The 25,849-nt window shown below is 39.8% G+C and overlaps 1 protein-coding gene across 7 annotated transcripts in view; it reads right to left on the reverse strand.

Annotated features, from left to right (window-relative positions):
- NEK11 (NIMA related kinase 11) overlaps nt 1-25,849 on the reverse strand; it is a 240,963-nt gene that overhangs the window by 195,471 nt on the left and 19,643 nt on the right. For all 7 annotated transcript variants that reach the window (XM_073900204.1, XM_073900190.1, XM_025882286.2 and 4 more), the window contains exon 2: nt 6,809-6,974. In XM_073900204.1, coding sequence (XP_073756305.1) covers nt 6,809-6,974 — 166 coding nt within the window. The remainder of the gene's footprint in view (nt 1-6,808; nt 6,975-25,849) is intronic.

The raw sequence follows: 25,849 nt of genomic DNA on the forward strand, positions 1-25,849 counted from the left end.
AAGTATCAGAGAAATGAAATAACTTGTTCAAATAAATGGACCAAGATTTGAACAGAAGTCAGCGTGATGACAAAGTCCACACACTCTCCACTATTTCAAACCCTACCCAGTCTCCAAGTGAGAGAAATAAAATACTTAATAACATCATCAACACATTAAAATATCCATGTGTGTGCAAACTGATAGGCATGTGTTTCTCTCTTTATGTATAACTAGAGATAAAGATACAGAATATAAATGAGAATAAGCCAAGAAAAGGAAATGCACGGGTACATGTGAATTGTGAGATGATCACCACATTCGAATTAATTGACACATCCAGTAGTTCACAGTTATCTTTTTCTTTTTTTTTTCTTCTTCTTCTTTTTATTTATTTATTTTTTTGGTGGTGAGAGCACTTGAGATCTACTCTCTTGGCAAATTTCAGGTGTACAGTACAGTATTGTTAACTATGTCACTGTCCCCAGAACTTGTTCATCTTTATAACTGAGAGTTTCCATTTATATTTTTTATACTTTCCAATAATTCACATAGGCTTGACGTGTACGTTATGCAGATATTTGTGTTCTGGGCCATGATCTAAAACATGTTTAGTTAACATTGTTGGTATGAGCAATAAAACAGTCAATCTCTTCTAATTCATGCCCATGTACAGGTAGATAATCACATGCTTGGGAGGTAGGAACCATGGACTATTTGGTTGACTCTATTAAATATTAAGGAAGAAATTACAGCAATCCAAATAGAAAGAAAAAAGGAACAGTTTTCCTAATATCCCTGGTCCTGGTTTTACCCTGGACAAAATTCAATATTCCAGCCATGTGATTGCCAGAAAATCACCCCACCTCTCTGAGGCCCTGTATCCTCATCTATAAAATAGAATAATATACAACAATCTACTTCTCCTTGAAAAAGGATGAGGGCATGTTAAGAAGACACAGGAGCCACCATGAAGGAACCCCAACAGCTAAAACTGGAAGAGTCTGAACAACAAAATAAATAATGAGTATTGAGTTATAACCCATAAAATAAAATAAATATTCATGAGTTCATGATGATATAAATAACCGAGTAAATACATAAGTGGAAAAGGAACAGTAGAACAGCTATTCCTTATAAGAGAATCCCAATTAGTAAATGTAGAAAGAATGAGGGAAATACATAATCACCATTAGGAAAACATCAGAGTAAAAAGAGCTCCAGGCAACCTTCACTAGAAGATGCTAAAATCAGTGGGTGAAAGTTTGAGGAAATACAGGATTATTAGCATAGTCTCAAAGTATATTTCCCAAGATATTTATCCACTACAAAAAAAGGAAATAGTAACTTTACAGTGGAGAAATCCAGCAGACATAACTTCAATCAAATAATCAAAGCTAACACCACCAGTAATAAGATGTACTAACATCATGCCCCCTCATAATATGATATACTGAGAAGGACACCACCTCACTTCTGTGGTAGTCTTGCCCAGAATATATAACCTTAATCTAATCATGAGAAAAACATCAGACAGATCCAAACTGAGAGGCCTTCTACAAAATAACTTACCAGTACTCATCAAAAGTATTAAGGTCAAAAAAAAAAAAAAAAAAAAAAAAGGCTGGAAAGGGAAACTGTCCCAGATCAGAAAGGACTAAGGAGATACAACAATTAAATGCATTGTAGGATCCTAGATCGGGCCCTGGAACAGACAAAGACACTAGGAAGGAAACTGGTAAAATATTAATATTCTGGTTTTGATAACTATACAGAGATTATAGAAGTTGTTAACATTAGGAAATGTGTTTAACTGCAAACGCATTACAATTAAAGGTGAAGTATTAGGTTCTTAAATCATGGTCCATGCTTTTCTACCTCTGAGCTTTTTATCGCATTATTCCTTTTAACTCAAATGTCCTTGCCCCGTCTCCTTGGCCAAATCCTTCCCAAACTTCAGGTTCAAATATAATGCCACCTCCTCCATGTTTCCTGCAGTCCAAAGTCATTTCTCCCTCTCTTAACTCCCACAGCACTTTAATCACCCCGTTCCCTTGACCCTTACCACATCCCCCTTGTATTTTTGCCATTGTTAGAAATGGTTCATTTATTCTACCAGGCAGGTTCATTAAAGAAATACTAGCATATTATCTCTGTTGCCCCACATTCTCTAGAACTGTATCGGACACAGATTTGGGGATCAATGATTACTACTGCCTTTGTAAACTTGAAATTCTTAAGGAACCAATAAATAACCTAGAATGCCAATTTATTCATATGCACTGAGAACTACAACTGCCAGGACAACAGGGAGCTCTTGTCAGTTTAGCCAGCAGATTTTTTTTCCTTTTAGAAGAGGCCTAAGTAGAGAGCTGCATTGTATTCAGAAGTTGCACATGGAGCAAAGAGAATAGGCCAGGCAATTTTCATGAATAATAGCACCAAGCGAGTTGCCTGAGCATGAAACCTAACCCACCGTCAGAGCCATACTTCTCAGTTCTCAGGTTTGGGCCTCATCTTTGCTCAGTGCTCCATAAACACTAACAAAGTTTTCCTTTACGACTCCATTTTTCTATTTGTACACTAACCACCCCCCTTTTTATGCAGTTCGCAGCCTTGGCCACACATTCGAATCACTCGGAGAGCATTCAAAACTCCTCATGTCTAGATAAAAATCCAGGTCAATTAAATCAGACTTTCTGGAGATGGGCCTCAGGTCTTGTAATTTTTTAAATCTTCTGGTGATTCTAATGTACAGCCAAGGTTGAGCACTACTGTTATACTGATAAATTTTTGTTTAGTTATGTCAATATTGCTAAGCAGAAAACAGACAAGTCCACCCTTTCCTGCTTTTGGTGGAGAGTCGTATGTTCTCTGTCAACTGAAGATATGTGATCTCACCTATCCTCTACTGCATCTACTAAGTGAGTGCCCAGGTTTCTGGGGATGCCTTGTCCTCACCCAAAGGGACAAACTTCAGGTAGTATCTCACAGGTCTCTAGTGCAGTACATTGTTAGGGAGCCAGCAAAATAAGGCGGGACAAAATGCTTTTGACATATATAACAGGTAGAAGGATCCAATGTTTTATCTTTTACCATTAGTGTTTGACAGAAATGAGGTGGGAGGCAGCTGGAAGCAAGTGATAAAGAATTCGCGAGAAAAAAAAAAGAAATTTCTGAGTGCTAATTTCCTTCTGGCTCACTCCGTGGGTCCACGTGATACAAAAATGAATCAGAAAAAGATCGATCTCACATTTAAAGTTTGAGATGGTTTCTAGTATGTATAATGTGCTGAGTGCCAAGAGACATAAAATGCTATGGGGTGGCAGTAGGGGGACCAGGTGGGGAGAGATTTCTAGCCAGGAGATTATGGGAGACTTTCTAAAGGAGGTTGCATTTCTGCTGGGCCTGGGAGGATGACTAGGACTTGAAGAAGGACATTCTGAAACAGAATGGTCCAAGTACAGATGAAGAAGTGTGAAACTATGCAGTATAGACAGGAAACAGGAAGTAGTTCCATTTAACCCTGGGGGGTGGGGGTGGGGGAGAAGAGAAGACACCAATATTTGAAATACTCTCCCACTTTGGTAGTTTTGGAACTATTCCCCACCAAAGATTCAGTTAGATCTTGACAAGAAGTTGTGAGAGTTCAGTTATTTGCTTTTCACACTCATAATCTGATGTGATGTGCCCAAAGGGTTGAGTGGTGGATGTAGCAGCCTCACGAATGCATTTATATATTTCAATCTTGCAAGGCCCCAAATTAAATTACAAAAGAGCAAACTTGGAGATAAAAAGACCAACTATTTCAATGGTAATGGGCATTTTCCTATGAGGTGCAAGTTTGGCCATCTATTTCCAAAATTATCTTACCTCAATAAAAAGAGGGTAATGCCAAGCTTGTGCGAGTTAAGAGCAAATTTGGGTCTGAAGATTAGAAATATCTCTGTTAACAACAAGACCCAGTGATCCGCACACATCATTCCTTGGGAGTCGGGGAAGTGACAGGCTGACAGCTCAGCAGCATGGAGCCCTGGAAGCCCCACAGAGGTTCCCCCCGGCCTGCCTACGGTCGTCACCATGGCAACGCCCCTTCTGAGAGAGTAGCTCAGCCCTTGAAAACCACCAGAATTTAAAAATTAACACAGATGATCCTGGACTGGATCCTGTGCGAGAAGAAACATACAGAAATGTCCTTTCTAAGGATATAAATGGGACAAGTGGGCTATATTTGAAGATGGATTATGGATTGGAAGGGTGGTTCTCAAACTTAGATGTGTTTTGGACTTGCCTGGTGGACTTGTCAAAACAGAGATTGCCGGACCCCACCTCCAGAATTTCTGATGCAGTACGGCTGGGGTGGAGTGCCCAAGAAATAGTGATACTGCTGGCCTGGGATCACATTTTAACATGTACTGGATTAAATACCAGCATTGTTTTTTCCTTAAAATCAAAAGATTTTATTTATTTATTTGTCAGAGAGAGAGCACAAGCAGGGGGAGCGGCAGGCAGCGGGAGAGGGAGAAGCAGAGTCCCTGCTGCAGGGAGCCCAATGTGGGACTGGATCCCAGGACCCTGGGATCATGACCTGAGCCGAAGGCAGACGCTTAACTGACTCAGCCACCCTGGCATCCCACCAGTATTGTTTCAATGTTAATTTTCTGATTTTGATCATTGTACCATGATTATATAAAACAGTGTCCTTGGCCTTAGAAAATACAGTAGTATTTAGAACAAAGAGCCATTGTGTCTGCAACTCCCTCTCAAGTGGTTTAGGAAAAAATATAGATAGATAGATGAATAAATAGAATGATAAAGCAAATGTGGGTAAATTATAACAACTGGCAAATCTGGACGAACAGTGCATTGTGTTATTCTTATAACTTTTCTAGTAGATTAAAATTACATTAAAGTTAAAAATTTTTTAAAAATAAGGCAGGGAAAGAAAGTTCTAGCTTATCATCTGGAGCTGTCCAATATGGTAGCCAGTAGCCATACAGGATTATTTAAATTTAAATATATTAAAATTAAATAAAATTTAACATCCAGCTCCTTGATCACACTAGCCACACTTTGTCATGTGCTGAAAAGTCATGTGGGACTAGTGACTACTGTATTGGACAACACAAATATAGAACATTTCCATTATCACAGAAAGCTCTATTGCACAGTACTGACCACAGTGAAAAATACTGTTAAGACCAGGAAAGAATCTTTGGAAAATCCAATGTGCCAAAAGCAGCAGTAGATGTAACAGTAATAATCGTAAGTAGTAGGAGTCAGTTGTCTCCCAAATAAAATAGTTGATTAACTGAAGGGCTAAAGGAAGAAAAATGATTAAATTATAGCAGATGGATCATACTGTAGTTACATATGGAAATACCTATAGTTTTGCACGGATTCATGACATACATGCCAGAGTAGCTGTTCATTATCACTGTTCTACACAACTCATCATTTTGTTTTTCTTAACAGTCCACTGGCTAAAGGAGAAGTAGACATCCAAATGTAGGGGTTCTCCTGCCCCCATTCTTTCCCCCTCACTTTCTTCCAAGCACAGGAATGGACAAGGAAACACCTGGCAATGCTGAGCTGAGGAGGCTGACCTGCAGGGAAATAGCTGAGACTTGGAGTATCTCAAACTTGCAGATATTTTAACTGGGCTTTCAGCTTCATATTGGCTAATAAACCAGCTAATGTATCAAGCAGGTAAGGCTGGCTTTTGTTGCTATCCCTACTCCTTCCGAGTTTCTTCTCCTGCCTCTTCTTTTCTGTATCTCAAACACACACAGCACCCTCTGGTTGTCCAAAGTTTCTGACCAAACAGGGCTGCCTTCCATTCTAATGAGCATCTTCCTTGTTTCCAGCATCCTTTTTTTCAGGCCTCAGCAACACACACGTGATGAACTGACTAAATTCGCTCTAAAATATGAAAAGCACCAAATTCCCCCAAGGTGCATTTGGCTAAGACTAGCTCCCAGAATGTTCTGGGAGATACTTTTTAAGCAAGGTCATCTTCATGTTCTCTCTGCCTGACCCAGCCGTTCTAACTCCCCTCTACCTAGCCTCTCAGGAACAAACATACAGATTCATAGTACAGCTGCACCTTGTCAGCTTCCCCCTCTGGCACCTTTCCAAGCAGTTTCAGTCTCAGTTGGAGCTCAGTAAAATGTACAGCTATTACTTGCAGAGAACATGGAGTGGCAGGGAAAAATGCAAATACATGAAGCCATAAATCACAAATTGATAAATATGAAGAAAGATTTCCATGAGGAAAATGAGCCATATTTCCATTTCCAAATTTCCATTGGGCAAAATGAGGAACAGGCCTAGAACCCAAAACTCAAGAGATAGACCCTCTGCTCTGTCCAGGCCCCTGTTACAGCATTTAAATGTCCATCTAAGCATTGGACCATTGTAGAAGGTTTGGGTGACCCTCCCCTAAACTACTCCCTCTCCAAGAAGCACTCTCCCATAGCAACTACTCCTTCACTGGAAGTGAGTTTGTCAATTACCCAGAGATCATCATTCCTAGCTGCAAGACACCATATCCCACATCTTTATAGCTCAGCTTGTGGGTTTTTTAAGTTTTTATTTAAATTCCAGTTAGTTAATATACAGTGTAATATTAGTTTCAGGTGTATGATATAGTGATTCAACACTTTCACACAACACCTGGTGCTCATCACATCCTTAATCCCGATCATCTATTTAGCCCATCCCCCCCAACCTGTGGTTTGATCACTGAACTTATGAGATGTCTCCTTACAGACAGCTACATACTGTGAAACAGATTTTTACCGAGAATTCCAAAAGAGGAGAGTCTCACCTCACAGTACTCTGTGATAATGCAGAAATTATCTTGCTCCACAAAGCTTGCATGGAACTTGACAATAGCCGGGTGGTCCAGCTTGGAAAGGAGCTGGGCCTCCAAATTGGCCTGCACAGTCTCATTTGGATTAAGATCTCCAACAGAGATTTCCTTCAGTACCTTTCTGCAGGCAAACAAACAAACAAAGATAAAAATTTAAATACATTTAAAGTTAAAAAATAACAACTATGAACAAGTAGTTCAGGGCCACCTAATTAATGTGCAGGCCACGACCTACTCATGGGTCTGGTATTGTCTGTTATGACACTGTGTCTCCTCGTGGTTCCTGGTCCTGCTGGCCTATCCTGGCCACTGACATACTTGTAGCTCTACAGATGTGGTCAAACAGGGCAGAGCCTGAGCTAATCTCGAGCAACGCTGCTGAGGTGGCTCCTCCTCTGCCTCTGTAGATGTCTCGGTTTCCCTTTGTCTTTCACATAGTGTCTCTGCTTCCATCTGTCTCTTTCTGTCTCTCTGTGAGCCTCTGTCTCCTTCACTCTCTCACCTTATCTGTTTTCCTTTGCTTTTCTATTTCTCTCTATTCCTATCTCGGTATCTATTTCTGTTTTTGTGTGTGTGTGTGTCTCCCTCTATATGTATTTATTAATCTATCAACTCTGCCTGTGTCAGTCTTTCTTTACCTATGTCCTTCTCTCTCTCTCTGACTCTGTGTCTCTCTGCCTCTGTGTGGGTGTGTGTATAAGCATGCTTCTTTCAGTTCTAAAATTTTCCAAATCTAACAACTTAATATCAATAGGGCCATTATCTATTGAGTTTCTTTTTTAAACTACTCTTGGCAGAGCATACTTTATTGCTGTCGGTATTTAGGAGAAGAAAAAAATCTAAAAACACTGATAGAGAGGTATTTAGGATCTCAAGCATGTATAAATGGAAAAAGAGCTCATTAAATCTCCAAATTAATTTTAAAACTGTGATAACTCAATGAGGAGTGGACCAAAACACTACCTCTTCCCATCTGAGAAAAAATAGTCTGATGAACAAACCAATTATAGTACCAAGTGTAAACTAGATTGCTGAGGAAAAGCACTTTAGAGCACCAATTATGTGTGCAGACAGATTCTGCTGATTATAAGTGAACGTTAGCTATTCATTAAGGCAAGTTCTGCAGAACCCATACTACAAAAAAGATGTTCTTTAATGCATATTAATGAAAATGTATTTATAGTAGAAACAGTCTTAATTAAAGGCCCTTCAACCAACACATGGATGAACCAGAGCTCTCCAGTTCTTTCTAACAGATGCTGATGGTTGCCTTTGCCATAGGGAACACTTGTGCCTAGTAGGTGCTCTCTGGCACATCCATTAACTTCTGCCCTTCCAGGCGAGATGTGTGCTTAACCGAGTCATTGTGCTTATTCCCGAACTTGATTATGCCAGTTGTACTTGTTACTGTAAATTTGTGACTTCAGTTTGACAAACTGATGAAGGATGAGTATGAGTGTTATCTTTGCGAGGAAAACTGAGTTAAATGTTTGCCAAAAAACTTGATAGTAACAAGTTGCAAAAAAAAAAAAATGCTCATTATAATTGACAAGACAGTGCTAAGAAGTTGGGTTAAAAATGTAAAATTGAGTATTTTGAATTCAGATTGCTAAATTTTCATTCCATTTTAAAGAATGTAAACCTGGAAAACAACATATATTGGATGTAGTTTATGCAAAAAAGATGAAGGGACCTCTAATCAGAAAACATTAGATGTTGGTTACGCATCAAAAAATGGGAAACAATGTACAATGATATGTTTTAAGTTGATATAAATGTTTTCATTATGTCATTTCACTTAAAAATTGTTTGCCCTGTTTACCCATTGGATAGGAGAGCTCCTATCATCCTTAAAAATGTAATTATACTATGAACTTTTCATTGATTCAAATAAGACTTTTCCCTAGTTGTTTCACTGTGGAAGAAATTTCCTGAGGCAATACCAGAGACAGAGCCTGTTTCTTTGTTCAGACTCAGGCCTAGAAGCTTAGCTATTACAGTTAGCACTGTATCCTGTAGTTTTTGCCCATCCCATTCCTCAGTGGCAAACATTTCATAAAAATTCTAGGTTAGACCATCTGTCCTAGAAGCTGAGACACTCTGTAGGAAAACTCAGAAAGTGTCCTTATTTTACCTGATTCCTATCAGGTGTTGGATGACATTTGGCATTTTTTCTTAACCAATAAACGCTTGATGTTAAGTGTCCATTCTTCGAAATCTCATCAGGAGAACCTTCTATTTCAAGATGGCCCTTACCGGGAAATCAATTTTCCTAAAACTTGAGTCCTTTATAACATTTTATTCATTTTAAATGTTCTTCATGGTCTTCCCAGTATGAACTCATCCACCCCCAAAAGACCAGCACGGCAGGCCCTGGCTGCATTAGAGAGGATGGCCCTGCACCAGGAGCCCCACAGGCCCTACCCTGCCATTTACAGGAGTCTTTAACTAGGACTGCAATTTAGAAAGTTGGAACATTTGATTCCCTTCCTCTGATGGGGCTTTCGTGTTGGTTTTGTTAGGTAACAAACACCTAATCAGGCCCCTAATTGATCATGAAGTGGATTCTAGAGAAATACTTGCTTGGTGGGGCGCCTGGGTGGCTCAGTCGTTAAGCATCTGCCTTCGGCTCAGGTCATGGTCCCAGGGTCCTGGGATCGAGCCCAGCATTGGGCTCCCTGCTCGTCAGGAAGCTTGCTTCTCCCTCTCCCACTTCCCCTGCTTGTATTCCCTCTCTCACTATCTCTCTCTCTCTGTCAAACCAATAAATAAAATCTTTAAAATAAAAAAAAAAGAAATACTTGCTTGGTAACATTTTCTACAAGAAGACTGTTCCATCAGGAATTTGGTTAAAAATGGCCTCATGTTATTAAGAGTGGCATCTCGGACTGTTAGTGTAGTAAAAGGAGCTTGAAATGACATCAGTGGCTATGTTTTTCTGTAACTTCTGAAGATTACCATGCAGCAGGCAAAGCTCAATGACATCTTTATAGTGTTTTTCCAGTAATTTACTGTGCCCAGCTAACATGCAGTTGTAAAAGTCACAGTGGTTAAGCATGACAATATAAAGCCTGGCACAGACTTGCAATATTCTCTTGCCGTGAAGGAACAAATGCTATAAAAATCTTAAAAATACTTATTTTTCCTCATAAACATCAACTATTCTGCAACAGAGCATGAGATTTTACATATAGTTACCTGAGCCCTGTCTGGCAGCCTGACGATAAAGCAAAAAAATCTCATTTGCCCACAGCTTAGCAGACGAAGGTAGGGCTATTAAGACAGGTGCTATCTAATATAATCATCTCTAGCTGATGCAGAGACATTCTACCTTCCTTACCTAAAATTGTGTCACTGAATTGACAGAGGAAACTCTCATTGCATATCACTTAATATGAGATCAATATCAGCTGAAGACAGCATGAAAACTTACCAAATCAAGGACAGCCTGTCACCTACTCAGTGACTCTCAGCCTATCATCCACTCCTAAATAACATGACAGATATTTATTTGATCAGAACCTCAACTGTTTGGGAGAAACTTTATGACAGTGGCAAAAAAAACAAAAAACAACAAACAACTAACAGGCATCCCTGCAGACTCACTCATTTTACAAACTTTCTTTTTCCCAAGTGGCATGCTTATTTCTTCCTAGAATCAGTAGCAGACTGATAAACATCAGAGAGTGACTTTGGAAATCTAGGATAACTATCGCTAATTTCATTCCCTTAAAATTCAGCCACTCATGATGTATACGAGGCAGATTATATTTTTGAGATGTTAACCAGAGGGTTGTTTTTTCTCAAATTTCTATTGAACCAGCAGCATATGTCCTCAGGAAAAAGAGGATATCTCACAAACTAGAGAACAAGTCAAATCCCTGGCTTTTGATTCCAAAGGAAAGACCAAGCCTGGAGAAAAGATCTGGAGGAATACCTGGCCAGTGGGTGAGTGTCCTCCCTGCCTCCAGCTGAGAAAAAGACCCTCTGGACCAGATAAAGGTAAAGCAAGAAAGTTAGATATTGCTGAGCCCTTGAAAACCTTTCATGTCCCCTAGGCTGGGTCCAGAAAGAAGGGTAGGAACAGAACTCCAAGATGGGTAGAAAAGCCTGAGAGCAGAATAATTGTGCTCTCTTTCCAAAGTAGGGCATAGAAAAAATAGCAGGACCCTCACAGTTTCTTGTGTCCAGCAAGGGTTAGGAGTGAAAAAGGTCTTTAAGGGGCAAGAAGCTGATGAGCCTGAGAGAGTTCCGGAATCTTCTTTATCCCAGTGAGCATGAGGAGCAGCAGAATGACATCCCATGCAGCCACAACCATCTTAGTGAGGGTTAGTCAGCTGTACTGGTAGAAATCTTTGCTGTTAGTCTAGAGATAACTAGCTTCTCTTGTGATTTAACCATCAACAATCCTGCACTGCATGCATACTGTAAGCACCTACTGTGTGCTTATGGTATAGCAGGCACTGGGGATTTGTAGGCCCTGCCCTTGTGTCTACTGAGGAAGACAAATATTAAACAAATAGATAAATGTACATGACTGTGCGAAAATACATATATTTTTGAAAACCTCAAATTGAGATGAACGCTATGAAGTTGAGGTAAATGACATCTGAGGCTCTCCTCATTTAAGATGTTATGACTCTTTGGGCGCCTGGGTGGCTCAGTTGGTTGAGCGACTGCCTTCAGCTCAGGTCATGATCCTGGAGTCCTGGGATCGAGTCCTGCATCGGGCTCTCTGCTCAGCAGGGAATCTGCTTTTCCCTCTGGCCCTCTTCCCTCTCGTGCTCTCTATCTCTCATTCTCTCTCTCCCTCAAATAAATAAATAAAATCTTAAAAAAAAAAGATGTTATGACTCTTTAATGTGATCAGCAGCTACTGTACCCACTGGGGACGGAGCCAAAGGAAATAGATTTCAATCTCCGCTTAGGTGAGGGTAGTTTTTTATTTGTTGTTTGCTTTTTTTTTGATTCAGTATTCACCTGTTTAACAAAGAGAGATTATTAAATCTGCTCAGGACTTTTTTTGGGGGGGATTGATTGATTTATTAATTGATGGATGGATTACTTTATATTTTAATTCCAGTATAGTTAACATGAATCTGCTCAGGACTTTATTAAATAGAGTTTTCATTCATCTAGCAAAGTGGCAATTATGTTAATCTTCCTTTCTTAAATGGTAAGCTCTCATTTTTTCTAATTTACAAGGAAATATAGTATCCTTCTATAAATTTATTTTATTTTTTTAAGATTTCATTTATTTATTTGAGAGAGAGAAAGCAAGAGAGAAAGCACAAATGGAGGAGGGGCAAAGGGAGAGGGAGAAGCAGACTCCATGCTGAGCAGGGAGCCCAACGACATGGGGCTCAATCCCAGGACCCTGGGATCATGACCTGAACTGATGGCAGATGCTTAACTGACTGCGCCATCCAGGTGCCCCTAAAATTTTTTATTTATTTATTTATTTTAAAGATTTTATTTATTTATTTGAGAGAGAGAGAATGAGAGATAGAGAGCACGAGAGGGAGGAGGGTCAGAGGGAGAAGCAGACTCCCTGCTGAGCAAGGAGCCCGATGTGGGACTCGATCCCGGGACTCCAGGATCATGACCTGAGCCGAAGGCAGTCGCTTGACCAACTGAGCCACCCAGGGGCCCCCTAAAATTTTTTAAACAAAAGGAAAATGTTACCCACAATTCACCACAGAGATAATCAGCATTAACAATTTCATGTATTTCCTTCCCATCTTTTTGTTACAGTTTTTTTAATAGTAGAAGGCAAACAGTTTGTACAACTTGCCTGCTGCTATTTTCATGAGACATTATCACAGCAGAAATCTGTCATTTGTGGCTGCCCTGAATCTTTAGACAGCCTCCCTACGTTGCAACAGATTCCTGGACTGTAGGTCCTGCCTTCCCCAGATAGAGAAAAACACACAAAAACCGACAAGCAAACAAACCCCACATCTCCTACCTCACTTGAGTTGGGGTATCAGGGCATGTACGACCTAGGTTCCGCCAGTGAGCTGCGCCCACCTGAAACTTTGCTGTGGGTGTGAGTGGAGTGAAGAAATAGGCTGGGCACAGGGCCTCCCTTTTGTTAACACAGGGGTCAGAGGAAACAGCATGGTCCTGGTGGAAGAGGCAGCAAACCACTTCAGTGGCCTGGTTCTGGCTGATGCTCCTGGATATGTAGCCTCGAGCGAGCGTGCTCCCCAGGCCTCCTGCTGCGCTGTGAGCTGTTTTCTGGAACAAATCCCCTTCTGCTTAAACCTCAGAAGGTGGCTGCTCTTACCTGTACCTGGAAGCCCTGACCAATGCAATAGGCACATTCAGGTGCTACCACAAATCACTGTAAATACTTTGGGGTCCGGAAAACTGAATCTCCAAAACTTTGACTCACTTAAGCTAATTTTCATTTATTAATTCAAGTCTTAAAATGGAGGATGCTCTAAGAGATTTAAGGCCTAGTATTTCTTACTTTTTTATGGGTAGAAATATTGAGAGTACAAAACATCCTTTTTTAAAGTTATTTCATACTCTTTAATATAATATATAAATTAAAAATGTAAAGGGACATAAGAAAATATAATGGCAGAGTGATATTGATTCAAAAAGTGGTACATCGATTAAAAAATGGAAACAGAAGGAACTAAAGTTACCTAAAGAGTAGCTGAAAAAACATTTGTAGAAGTTACTGGAGAGTATACTAAGATGGAATTTTGTTTTATTTCAGTTGTTTATTCTTTCAGCAATTCAAAAGCATATTTTAATGTCTGTATCCAGGGAAAAGAACAAAATTATTTTATGGGTCACCACCATAGGCCATAATCTATGAGCTGCTTGTGTTTTTAACCATTAAATTCCTGATCCCGGCTCTTTTGGGGGCTAGAGCTCTGATTCACCTGGTCTTTTCCTCTCCACCCCTGATCACAAGCATTAGCAGGGGCTTGGGGGCTCAAACGGCATGACGGGGCAGTGCAAGTGCCGATGGCAGACATCAATACTGAGGAGCAGAGCCCGATTTCAGACTCCATACAAGGCCGCAGGCAGCCACACCCAAACACCTTAAGACAGGAAATTCCATACTTCTGTTACTTGACCAGCTGTTAACCATCTTCTGTAAGTCAAAGCCCATGCCATGTGCTGGGGATCCAAGGGTAAGAAAGATAAGCCTCTTGCCCTCCGAGAGAGCTCGGTCCCATGGGGAGAGGCCAGCAAGTACAAAAATAGTCGAACATCTTCATAAGAAATGCTATAATAGAGCTGGATGTCAGGTGGGGATCCCTAATTGTGCCCTGAGGAGAGAAGAAAAGGCAAAATCTAGCACCCCAGGACATTCACTTTGGCACCTGCAAACTACTCTGTACTATGCAGAATTACCTTTTCTCTAGGTGGATTCCCAAGTAGCAAAAGAAATGAGTTTATCATTCTTTACAATTTGCCCTATGTAAATCAATACCCAGAAGAGGAATGTCTGTATTTGCATTATTTGAATAGTTTATGAAAGTTAATAAGCATGTGAGTTTTTTTTAAAGAGAACTACTTACAAAAACTACTTAATTTCTATACCTATGTACCATTCTTTAGATACCACGCATGTGCTTACACACACACACACACCCAGAGTATATATTATGGAATGTGTATATTATGGAATGTGGAATGAAAATGTTACAGATAGGGGTACTTTTTAAAAGATCTGTAAAACTAGCAGGCTCACAAACCACTCTTGTCTTCCTTCCTCCTCAGCCATCTATCTATTCTATTTTTATCCAAATATGTTTCATATAACAAGATTTCAAAAAATAAATGTGAGGAACCATCCCATTAAGCCATGTTCTGCTCTGGAGGATTCTCTTAGTTTGGGGTTCCCGGGAAGCAAACCCTGAGACAAAGACTTGTGTACTGGTAGTCAAGTAAGCAGTGAGAGGGAGTGGGGAAGTGAGATAAAGAAGGAAGGGAAGCTGATCAAGGGCATATTACCAAGTTGGTCACCACTGTGGGCGACTAGAGCTTAATTCTCTGAAGGAACCTTGGAATCCAGTGTAGAATAGGCACTGAGTCCCCCTGCCCAAGGGGCGAGGATCAACTCCCTTCATTCTCTGATAAGTCTGCTCCCTGGGAGTATTAGCTCCCCCATTCACTCAGCCTACCAGAGCACAGGCCCTAATGTCCAGATAGAGGCCTCAGGACCATTGCACGTGCTGGCAGTTGAAGGCTGGATCCATGCACAGCAAACACTAATTGCCCAAGGGATATAGGGAGGGCACCAAGCCTGTCTTCCACAGGATAAAAATAAAGCTCCTCCGTTTTAAGTTCTAGTCGATTTTATCTATATCCCAAAGATGGCTAAGATATAGTGATTCCTAGACAAAGTAAAGTGTCTTTAGTAGTGAATAATGAAACTTAAAATCAATTATAACCTACAGATAAATTCCATTGCATGGGCTTTTCAAGACTGATTTAGTTTCCAAACACATTAGCAATGTATAGGAGTATTGCATACAGATAACAAGTGAAAAATAAATAATTGATAATAACTAATAATACAGATAATAAACAAAGAACAAATAAATAAGAGTAGAATTATTTCAGACATTTTAGTTTGGCAGATATGCTACCCTGGCTCCTGTCTAGATTATATTGTCATTTGTGGTGACAACTTCCATTCTGTGTTTCAATGCTGGTACCATAACAAATTATACAAGTTGCCATTTATTTTTAAGGAACAGAAGAGAGTAAACAGAAATTTGAGGAGTAGAAGATTTGAAGACAAATATGGCCCAAATAAAACATTTCTTTTTTTTTTTTAAAGATTTTATTTTTATTTATTTGACAGAGAGAGAGACAGCGAGAGCAGGAACACAAGCAGGGGGAGCAGGAGAGGGAGAAGCAGGCTTCCCGCTGAGCAGGGAGCCCGACGCAGGACTCAACCCCAGGACCCCGGGATCATGACCCAAGCCGAAGGCAGACGCCCAACAACTGAGCCACCCAGGCGCCCCCAAATAAAACATTTCTAATAATTATGTGAATTCAGTGACTTTTCCCATCTGCATACATTTAAAAAAATTTAAGTGGCTTGAGTACATGTTTCAAGGCTGGAAACTGCAATGGTGCTCACTCTGAGTTCTCTGCAGAGAATCTCTGGTATCAGTGCAAGAACAGAACTGGCTTCAGGATGTGCCATATCCAGAGGACTCCTTAGAGGTAACATGGAGAAGATAATAAAATGTCTAACTGCTCTGCCCTTCTCCCAGGGGCTTTTTTTCCTCTTGAGCAAAGAGTCTATAGCCAAGCCAAGAAACCCATGAGTGAGTATTAATTAATCAGGTAACCACAAAAGCCAGCATTTGTTTCGGCCGTGTTGAGAAAGCCTGTGTATTTGTGCATTCACTACAGTGTGTCTATTTCCTCCCCCACTTCTAAACCATAGCCTCCATAAAAGTTGCTGGGACTGGCTCATGAAAAGCTTCATTATGAAGAAATTGCCCTTTGCTCTTATTTTAGCCAAAAAAAAAAAAAAAAAGAGTGGATTCCCTTCATGGTGGACAGCTTTCTGTAGCTTCTTTCTATAGACTCCAAAAGCTCGCCTTATAATAACCAGGGATGTATTAGATTCAACTCTAATTTCCCCCTCAAAATCAGTTATGGCTCCTCTTCGCCCCTTTCCTTCTCCTCTATACCTCAATACAAGTGGTTAGGCCATTCTATTTTTCTTATTTATACAGATGAGCCAAGTCACTGAATATTATGGCTTGATTATTTTAAGAGACACTGATGACTGTTTACCCATCTCCCCACACCTCCACCATCATATGCTCTAAAGAGGAGGACACTCTCCTCAGCCCCTGGGATGACTCATAATTAACCTAAGTCTATCATGTAATCCTATTACCCTTGCCAGTGATTAGTTTAAGCATGATGTAATTCTGGTCTGTGAGATGTGAGAAGTCTCTTGGGAGTTTTCCGGGAAAGATGTTCCTCACTGCTGAAAAGAGAAATGTGGGAGGAAACTCTTCTTTAATCTGCCTCTGCATGTCATCATCTTCCCCACATGACTCCTTGAACTTTGGCAGCCAGGTGGGGTCATGAAGGAAGCTACCTTAGGATGACAGGCTGAATGATAGAAAATACAAGGCACCAAGGTCCTTCATGATGTTGTGAGCTGCTGACTCTGTCAACCCCGGAACTGCTCTCTCTCTCTATAGACTTCTTGTTAGGGAGGTAAATCTTTCTTATTATTTACACCATTTTGGTAGCTAAAGAGACCCTGCCTGATACTAACACTTTGCTACAAGAAGGAAGAGAAGACTTTTAAAGAAGAGATTAGAAGCAGAGATGATGAATTTGGTGAACACTCATTTGTACTTAGAAAGCACTGTCTCCTAATTTAAACTGCAAAAGGCATAATGGCTCTTATCTACTTGAACGTTAGTATGAATCTTAAAAAAATCAAGACAAAGTGAATTATAATGAACTATACAAAAACAGATCTATAGTAAGAAAAAATATTTGAATAAATGACTAGAAATTATTTGTCATTAGTAAATCTGGAAACTAAGACAACATGGTATTTGTTTAATTTGAAAATATAATTTTTGTCATTAATTCAAAATTCTCAAATGTCAAAATTTTTAGGAGTTAACAAAAAGTATCAGGATTCAAAATGATTAAAATTTCACCAGTGTTCCCTTCCTTCCCTTGGGTAGAGAGTAAACAGGAGTAATCTAAAATGAGGAGCAAGAAGGAAAAGAGTGAAGTAAAGAGCATGGATAATTCAGCAAAACAAAAAATACAAAATATATAAATCAATGAAGTGAAAAAGACCAAAAAAAAAAATTCCTAAAATTTCTGGTCTCCATCCTCTTCTCTTCTCCCCCCAGATTAAGAAAACATACTTTCATAGATAGTAATTAAGTATGCTTTTTTTCTATAATTCTCTGGAGATAGAGAGGAGAGAAAAAATTACTAACATAAGGAATTACTTTGTTTTTCAGTCTGAAGCCTCCAACTTAAGAAATTAAGACGAAGTCATTAGGTGTTAGAAGCACAAGGCTGATCATTACAATTTTTAGAAGGAAAACAAAGTTCCAAAAACCATACATGACATTTATTCATATGGATGGCTTTCTGAGACACTTTCATTTGAAAGTCTAGACCTCTCCAGGACTAAGTTACGGGCCTCTCCTCTATTCTCTCACTGCATCCTGTGACAACATCTATTCTCCTATGAGCTCCCTTACTGGACTGCAGGTACCCTAAAGGTCAGGGTCACACTTTATTTACTATAGAACTCCCAGCACCTGGCAGGATCTAACGTGTTTGAACGGGACCAAGCTTGCATATTCCTTATCCTTCAAAATTCAGCTTGCTCATTACCTCCACCATCAAAAGTATAACTATGACAATTACATACTTTCATACCTTTCTGTTTATCTCCACTCCCAGACTGAGAACAATTAGATTTCATTCATTTCTGTATCCCCAGTGTCTAGCACAATTCTTGGTACATTGTGGATATTCCATAAATGTTTGATTAGTGATCGAAATCGACAACACACCAAGCACTGTTGCAAAGGTAGTAGGGATCACAACTCCTATGCATGATTTTGTCCCTTACAAAGACATACCAGTTTGTATACTGGACATCAATCAGAAAGTGGAAGTTTATAAAAATTTGCTTCCTTGCATACTTGTCAAATAGCCCTTATCTGGAAGCTGACTTACCTACGGGAGCTGACAATAATGTTAGCATTGACAAAGAAAAATGGCAACCTGGAAAATGGTTTTGCACAGATGCCTCACATTATCTCAGAGATGATAACACCCACCACAATGACGTGGCCTAAGAGAAGCACAAAGCTACCCAGTTTTCCATATCCTGTCCCCTTATTCAATTTCTTTTCCAATTTTGGAATGTATTTTATGTATTTATAGAATTTCAAAGCTAGAGAAGACCTTCCCAGAACAGATCAATCAAAGCACCTCAACCTATTAAGGTCTTGAGAAGTTAAGTATTTGTCCAAGACCATATAGCATATTACAGCAGAGCCACCATGTACCTCTTGAAAGAGGAGACTGCCAATTCTAAAGAACCAACTTTTGTCTTCAAATTTAACAGTTTCTCCTCTCTGGCTTTAGTATGAAGATCTTCAGTATCTACTACTAAGACAGTTTACAACTTTTTCATTCTCAAACCATTTTTCAAAGAACAAGGACTCCTGCCACCTACTCTTTTCTTCTCCTCCTTAGCATTAGAGAAAAAGAGAAAAACAAAACCCAAAAGCCTCTTCATAGTGATTGGAGTAATGGTCTTGCCCTCGATGAGGTACTGATAAGGTTATGTCTGTTTTTCATTAATTATCATTTGAATGTTATAGACAATTTTACCAATAGTCAGGAGTCTTTGCCACTTATCGAACCCCAGATTTGGACTGAGATGGGATGAGATCATGCAGAAGAGGAAGACAATGTTTTTCAAGACGTAACTTTCCTTGCAAGCTGGTGAAATCTACATTCTTGAGGTTGTCCTAAGTACCACAACCCTATAGGTGTAATTTTGTGTGTGTGAGGGGGCCCGCTTTCAAAACGTTCAATTGCTCAAAATCGTTAAAAGATGTAGTAGTAATATGCTCTAAAAACAAAAATAAATATTGATAACACAAGATTATGCCACGATCACTCGTTCACTCCATCACATTTTAGTATACTAAGTACTCAGCTTAGAGCGAAGATTCTGTTTATTGTCAGCAAGGAAATTAAGGAGCATGACAATGTCAGTAAGGATGTGAAAGAATAATTTACCATAGATAATCAGGTTAGCTTTTGTTATGATTGTTATACGCTCCAAATTTACAATTAATGTTAGGTTAATATTCAAAATGCAATATTCTAATGCATAATTCAAGTCAGGTTTTTATTTTGAACATGACAGAAAAATACTAGAATTGTGGATTTCAATGAGATGATCAGATGCAATGCAAAGCCTACCATGAAATCAAGATACAGCGACAAATTGAATTTTAAGATACAACAAAAATGATTAGCTCCATTTTCTTGACTAGGTAAAACCAACATAGGATAAACCTGTTTAAAGTGAAATTAAATTATGATTGAGGCAAGAAGAAGGTTGGTGCTCCAAAAATAAAATGAAAAAATAATCTAGGGTTTCAGTGAAATAAAGTCCCCTAATTTTATTTATAGCAGGTGCTGGTTGGCCACAAGTGAGAAAGCCAAAACAGCAAAAAGTCTGTATTTCTAAATTTCAGTCTTCATTTCATCATCATGGTAATCATAGTATATGGACTTAAGCTAAAACTCTAACTACAGCATAAAGCAGATTACTATATTTAATTTTGAGGTGGAAAGGGAGGAAAATGAAGCTCTGTATTAGCATACTTCCATTAGCGGGTTTAAGCAACTGTTTCTGGGTCTTATATTTTGCTGAGTAGTGCTTATGCCAAAAAAAAAAAAAAAATCTGTTTTTATGCACCAGAAAGCCAGGGCTTAATCTACCAACAGAGTCCAAATTAGAATCTATTACTAGGAAGGATCTAGTTTCCCTGAATGACAGCTTATGGATGCAGTCATTGATCTGCAATGCACAAAAAGTCAGTCGACTGTGTAAGAGGAGGAGATGGGGACTCATGTGGCCAGCCTGTCTCTGATTACATGGGTCTTCCTATTTCTGAGTCAGGAGGGTGGAGAGGAGTCTGGCTAAAGAAAGTGCTTCAGAACCTTCGTACTGGCCACACCTCACCGAGATGGCTGTGCAGTTTGTCCCGCCTGCCCAAGGAGTCCGCAGGAACTCAGGACAGGAGATCACCTCCTCAGGTCACAGCACAGAGCAAAGGACACTAAAAAAGAGTCTTAGGCATGGTTTTCCACCAGCACTGTTTCTAGAGATTCTGAATCTCTAGAATTTATTTGAGGATAAATCAGTGTTAAGTTCACAAATGAAAGAAAAAAAACAGACTCATAAAGTGTGATATCTGAAGAAGGCTCAAAGAAGGGACAGATCTCAGAGCAGAGCTTCTTCCATTTTGCCATGCATACATATCACCAGGGAATCTGTTCCAACACAGGTCTAGGGGAGGCCCGAGAATGCACATTCCTAACAAGGTCCCAGGTGATGCCCTATGCTGCGTTGTACAGGGAACACACTTTGAGTAGTAAGGTTTGGAGCCGGTTAGGGGTCCAGAAGACTGCCAGGCCGAGTGCGGAAGAGCCCCAGAGTTCTCTAGAGGCTTGGGGGTTGGGCAGGTTTGAACAGCAGTCCAAAGGAGAGGATGTGTGTTCCCCTCCTACCCCATGAAGCATGAGATCTCACTGGACAACAAAGGTTTGGAAACTGCTGCTGGTCCAGCCCCCTCACTTTACAGATAAGGACAGTGGAACCCAGACAGGCTGTGAGGCTTGACCACACACCCTCCTGAGAATTTTCCATAGCCAACACCAAGATGATCCCAAAACCCCAAAACGCCAAAAGCCAGTTTTAAAACACCATTAGCAAAACCTCCCTTACAGTTTTGACCCACATCCTAAAGCTGCAGTTTGCACTGGTTTTCTCTTGTTTGGTTTCCAGTAGTGAAAGGTACAGCTGCCCACTGGCCCTTTGAACATGTCTTGTTACATAATCTATTACTTCAATGTATTTCTACTCAGCCTCATTCCACAAAGGTTTTGACATAACTTACATAATAAAACAGAAAACTGAGACAAGCAAGAGTAAGTGGAACTAAGAAAACAGGGAAAAGGAGAACATAGATATGCTGGCCCAAAACTGTGGCTACAGTTGAACTTCAAATTTAATTCCAAACCTCGTGGAATGTATGATGATTACCATTACTACTACTGTTGTTGCTGATATTGATGGTAATGTCATAGATGCAAGTATTGCCTGTGACAAGAGGGTATTTCAATCTCTGGATCCTCTGTGATATAAGCCAGTTTTCATTTTAGACACATAGCAGTGGAGGTGTCCCCCAGGAAGACATCAGAGACTCTTTTAAATAGAACTCATTCGAAACAGAATTCCAACTTACATAGGGAATAATGCACTTTGATGTCTAATTCAAGAAAGGCTTCTCAACTCTTACCTTAATCCCAGTTTCTATATCTGGTCCATGTATATAAAACACCTGCATTGTGCAAGACACTCTACTTATCTGAGGCATAGCCTCCGCCTTTGAGGGGTTTGCAATCCAGCAGGAGGGAAGACAAATAATTACAAGTTATAAGAAGCAGCATGTACCTTCAAAGGATGAAATAAATATTCTAAAAAGAGAACCACAGGCCAAGGTATGAGATAATCATAAGAAAACATCCAACTGCTAAAATAGTGATACTAGTGTTAATTATGGCAATACCAAGTGCCATGTAAGGACCAATGACTTGGCACCATGCATTGTGCTAAGAGACTATTATAATCCTCACTTCTGAAATGAAGAAACTAAGATACAGACAGGTTAAGACCTTCATTTAAAGGCACAGTCAGGGGCACCAGGGTAACTCAGTTGGTTAAACGTCTGCCTTCAGCTCAGGTCATGATCCCAGGGTCCTGGGATCAAGCCCCACGTCAGGCTCCCTGCTCTTCAGGGAGCCTGCTTCTCCCTCTGCCTGCTGCACTCCCTCCTTGTGCTCTCTCTCTCTCTCTCTCTGCCAAATCAATCAATCAATCTTAAAAAAAAAAATAAAGGCACAGTCAATTAAGCAGCAAACCACACCTAGTAATAATGAAACTAAGACCCCACTTCTGAATCCTAGGCACCTCCCCACTATGGGATCCTACCTTCTGAATTTACAAAGTCAGACCCAAATGAACTACAACTGGGAACACAACTCAAAGATATATATTCTCTGCACCAAGGTTGATAATCTGAATAACCAGGGAAAAAGGGAGAGGCACCCTCTTGACCCTCATGCCCTGCAAAGTACATGTTCCAATTTTCATGACAAGAATCTTTCAGAAATTGTAGAGCAGGAAGACTGACATGAATCTCTGGCAAAGCTGAAGAATTGATGATTAAACAGATGGCTTGTGAGCATTTAGAACATGAAGCAGCGGCCAGCAGGGACTCACATGGGCTTATGGAAAATAAGCCATACTAAATTAACCTAATTTCTTTTTGTGAGAGGGTTATTTGATTGGTTGATGAGAGAGAAGCTATTAGTCATGGTATATCATGATTTCAGCCCATCTGATGAAGTCATGTTAGCAGATGTCAATGAGAAGAGTGTTGTGATATCCTTTTAATATGGGAGATATAGAATCTTCATGTGGATTCATGGCTGGTTGAACAAGCAGACCAATCATGCTGGAGTCTTGTGTCTCAGGCCACTTTGCAGATGTTCCCTCTTACAATGCTATCAGAATCCATCCCTAACAGTATTTTCGCCAACATTTTATTAATGACTTGGAGGAAGATCCAAAAAGACATATTGACCAAGTTTGTGGAAGACACAAAGCCAGGCAGCATAATCAATAGACACAGGCAGAGTCAATTTTTCAAAGTAATTGAAGAAGCTGAAGTGTGAGCTGAAACCACCCACGTTAAATTTTGCAAGACGAAACCTTAAGTTCCATAGTTATAGGTGGAGAAATCAAATTCTCAAATCTAAGATGAGTGAAACGCTTAAGAGTAAAATGGCTGACCATTCTGTGGGGAGGAAAATAGCTGACCCCAAGATTCAGTATGAGACATCAATATGATGTGACTGCTGGGAGCTCCTGAGGTTCCAAGCTGATCCTGAAATGTATGAAAGGTTGTGGTATCAATATACTTGGTTCCATCAGGCCTGGGAAACTCATTTCAAAAGGAATATTGTCACCAAAGTCAGCCCAAGGAATGATGATTAAGATGTTTAGGGGTGCTAAAATCAGGTTACCCAAGGAACAGAGAAATGAGAGGGGCAGAGCTAATATATTTTGAGCAATACCTTATGAAAATGTGTTAGAAATGTTTGTTGTTTTAATATTTATAATATTTATAACCATATAGAATATTTATTTTTTCTCCATCATACAGATGGGAAAACTGAGGCTGATAACTTAATTATCCAAAGTAAGTGGAGAGATTAAGATACGAATGCAGAAGAGTCTGACTTAAAGCCAAGACTCTTTCTACTTCATTAGTAACTGAATCTCTACCCAGTAGTTAGACATTGATAATATTAGATGAAGGAAGGACAGGATAACAATGTCTCACAGTTCTTGTGCACGCCAGGGTTTCATACCTTCAATCATTCTACTTCCCCAGCCTGTACACCTCTGTCTACCAGATTCATATTCCTCCTATGAGATTTGGCTCCTATGCTCTGTCTTCTACAGTGTCTTCTCCATTCCATAAAAATGGGATAAGTGTACCTCCATCTAGCATATCTACCCTGCAGGAGGCTGAAAGTGCCTCTTTACATCCTTGTTGATATGATTGGTCTATAAACTCTTTGAAAGCAAGAGCAATGTATGATTTGTCTTTATTTATTCTTCATAGCAGCTTTATTGAGATATAATTCACCTACAATAAAATTCACTTTTAAAGTGTACAATTCAGTGGTTTTGGTAGTATACTCCCACAGGTTTGCAACCATCACCACCATCTCATTTTAGAACATTTTCATCATCTTTGGTATAGACTGAATTTTTTGTCCCCTGCCCCCCAAATTCATATGTTGAAGTCCCAACTCCCAGTATCTCAGAATATAATTGGTTATTTGGAGAGAAAGCCTTTAAAGAGGTGATAAAATTAAACTGAGGCCATTAGGGTTGGGCCCTAATCCAATATGACTGGTGTCCTTAAAAGAGAAACACACCAAGGGCACATGCAGGAGCATGCATATACAACAGAAAGGTCATGTGAAGTAGAGTAAGAAGGTATCCATCTACAAGCCAACGAGAGAGGTCTCAGAGGAAACCAACCCTGATGGCACCTTGATCTTGGACTTCTAGCCTCCGGACCTGAAAGAGAATACATTTCTGTTGTTTAAGCCACCCAGTCTGTGGTTTTATGTTATGGCAGTCTAGAAAACTAATACAATCCCCAAAGAAACTTCTTACCTATTAGCATTCAATCCCTACCCCCACAACCCACTGTTTGTGGCAACCACTAACCTGTGATTTGTCTCTGTGGATTTGCCTATTCTAGATATTTCATATAAATGTACCATATAGTATATGGTCTTTTGTGACTGGCTTCTTTCACTTAGCAGAATGTTTTCCAGGTTCATCCAAGTTGTATCAGTACTTCATTCCTCTTCATGGCCAAATAATATTCCATTGTATGGAGATACAGATATGTACACACACACACACACACACACACACACACACACACACACACACTACATTTTATTATCCATTTGTCAGCTGATGGACCTTTGTGTTGTTTCCATTTCTTGGCTATAATGAATAATGCTGCTAAACACTGTGTACAAGTTTTTGTGTGGACATATGTTTTCTTTTGGGTGTACATCTAGAAGTGAAATTGTTACCAATGATTAGAAGGGCCAGTGCTTGGTTTAGTGTTCTGCTGTCATTGGCTTGAAATTCTTAATAATTTTTAACAAAGGGCCCTGCATTTTCATTCTGTACTAGGCCCCACAAATTATGCAGCCAGTCCTGCCTATGTTATTCAAGCATAAAAGCTATTTATAGTTGACTCTTGCTAAACTAACCAACCTCATTCTTGGTCACTGGGTCTCTTTTACTTTTACATATTTGATAAAGCAAGGAAGGGCTCAAACCTGCCAATCCTATGTGTCTATCACTGCTATAAATGCTTTTAACATGGGAGGGGTACAAGACAATGATTACAGATGAGGAAGCCAAGAGGCCACTGGAACATTTAAAGGAACTGAAACATCTTTATCTGTTGAAGCAAATCAGGTGCTCAGAGCAATGCTACCACCAATGGGGCCACATAAAAATAACCCTAGAGTCAGTAGAAAAAGCCAATCAGATGGGAATCAACTGTGTGCATACTTAGATACAAGTGCTATTTA

This window comes from Callorhinus ursinus, unplaced genomic scaffold (assembly GCF_003265705.2).
Source record: "Callorhinus ursinus isolate GAN/ISIS: 27379988/994484 unplaced genomic scaffold, GSC_fseal_2.0 scaffold1, whole genome shotgun sequence".
In the NCBI taxonomy this organism is placed as follows: domain Eukaryota; kingdom Metazoa; phylum Chordata; class Mammalia; order Carnivora; family Otariidae; genus Callorhinus; species Callorhinus ursinus.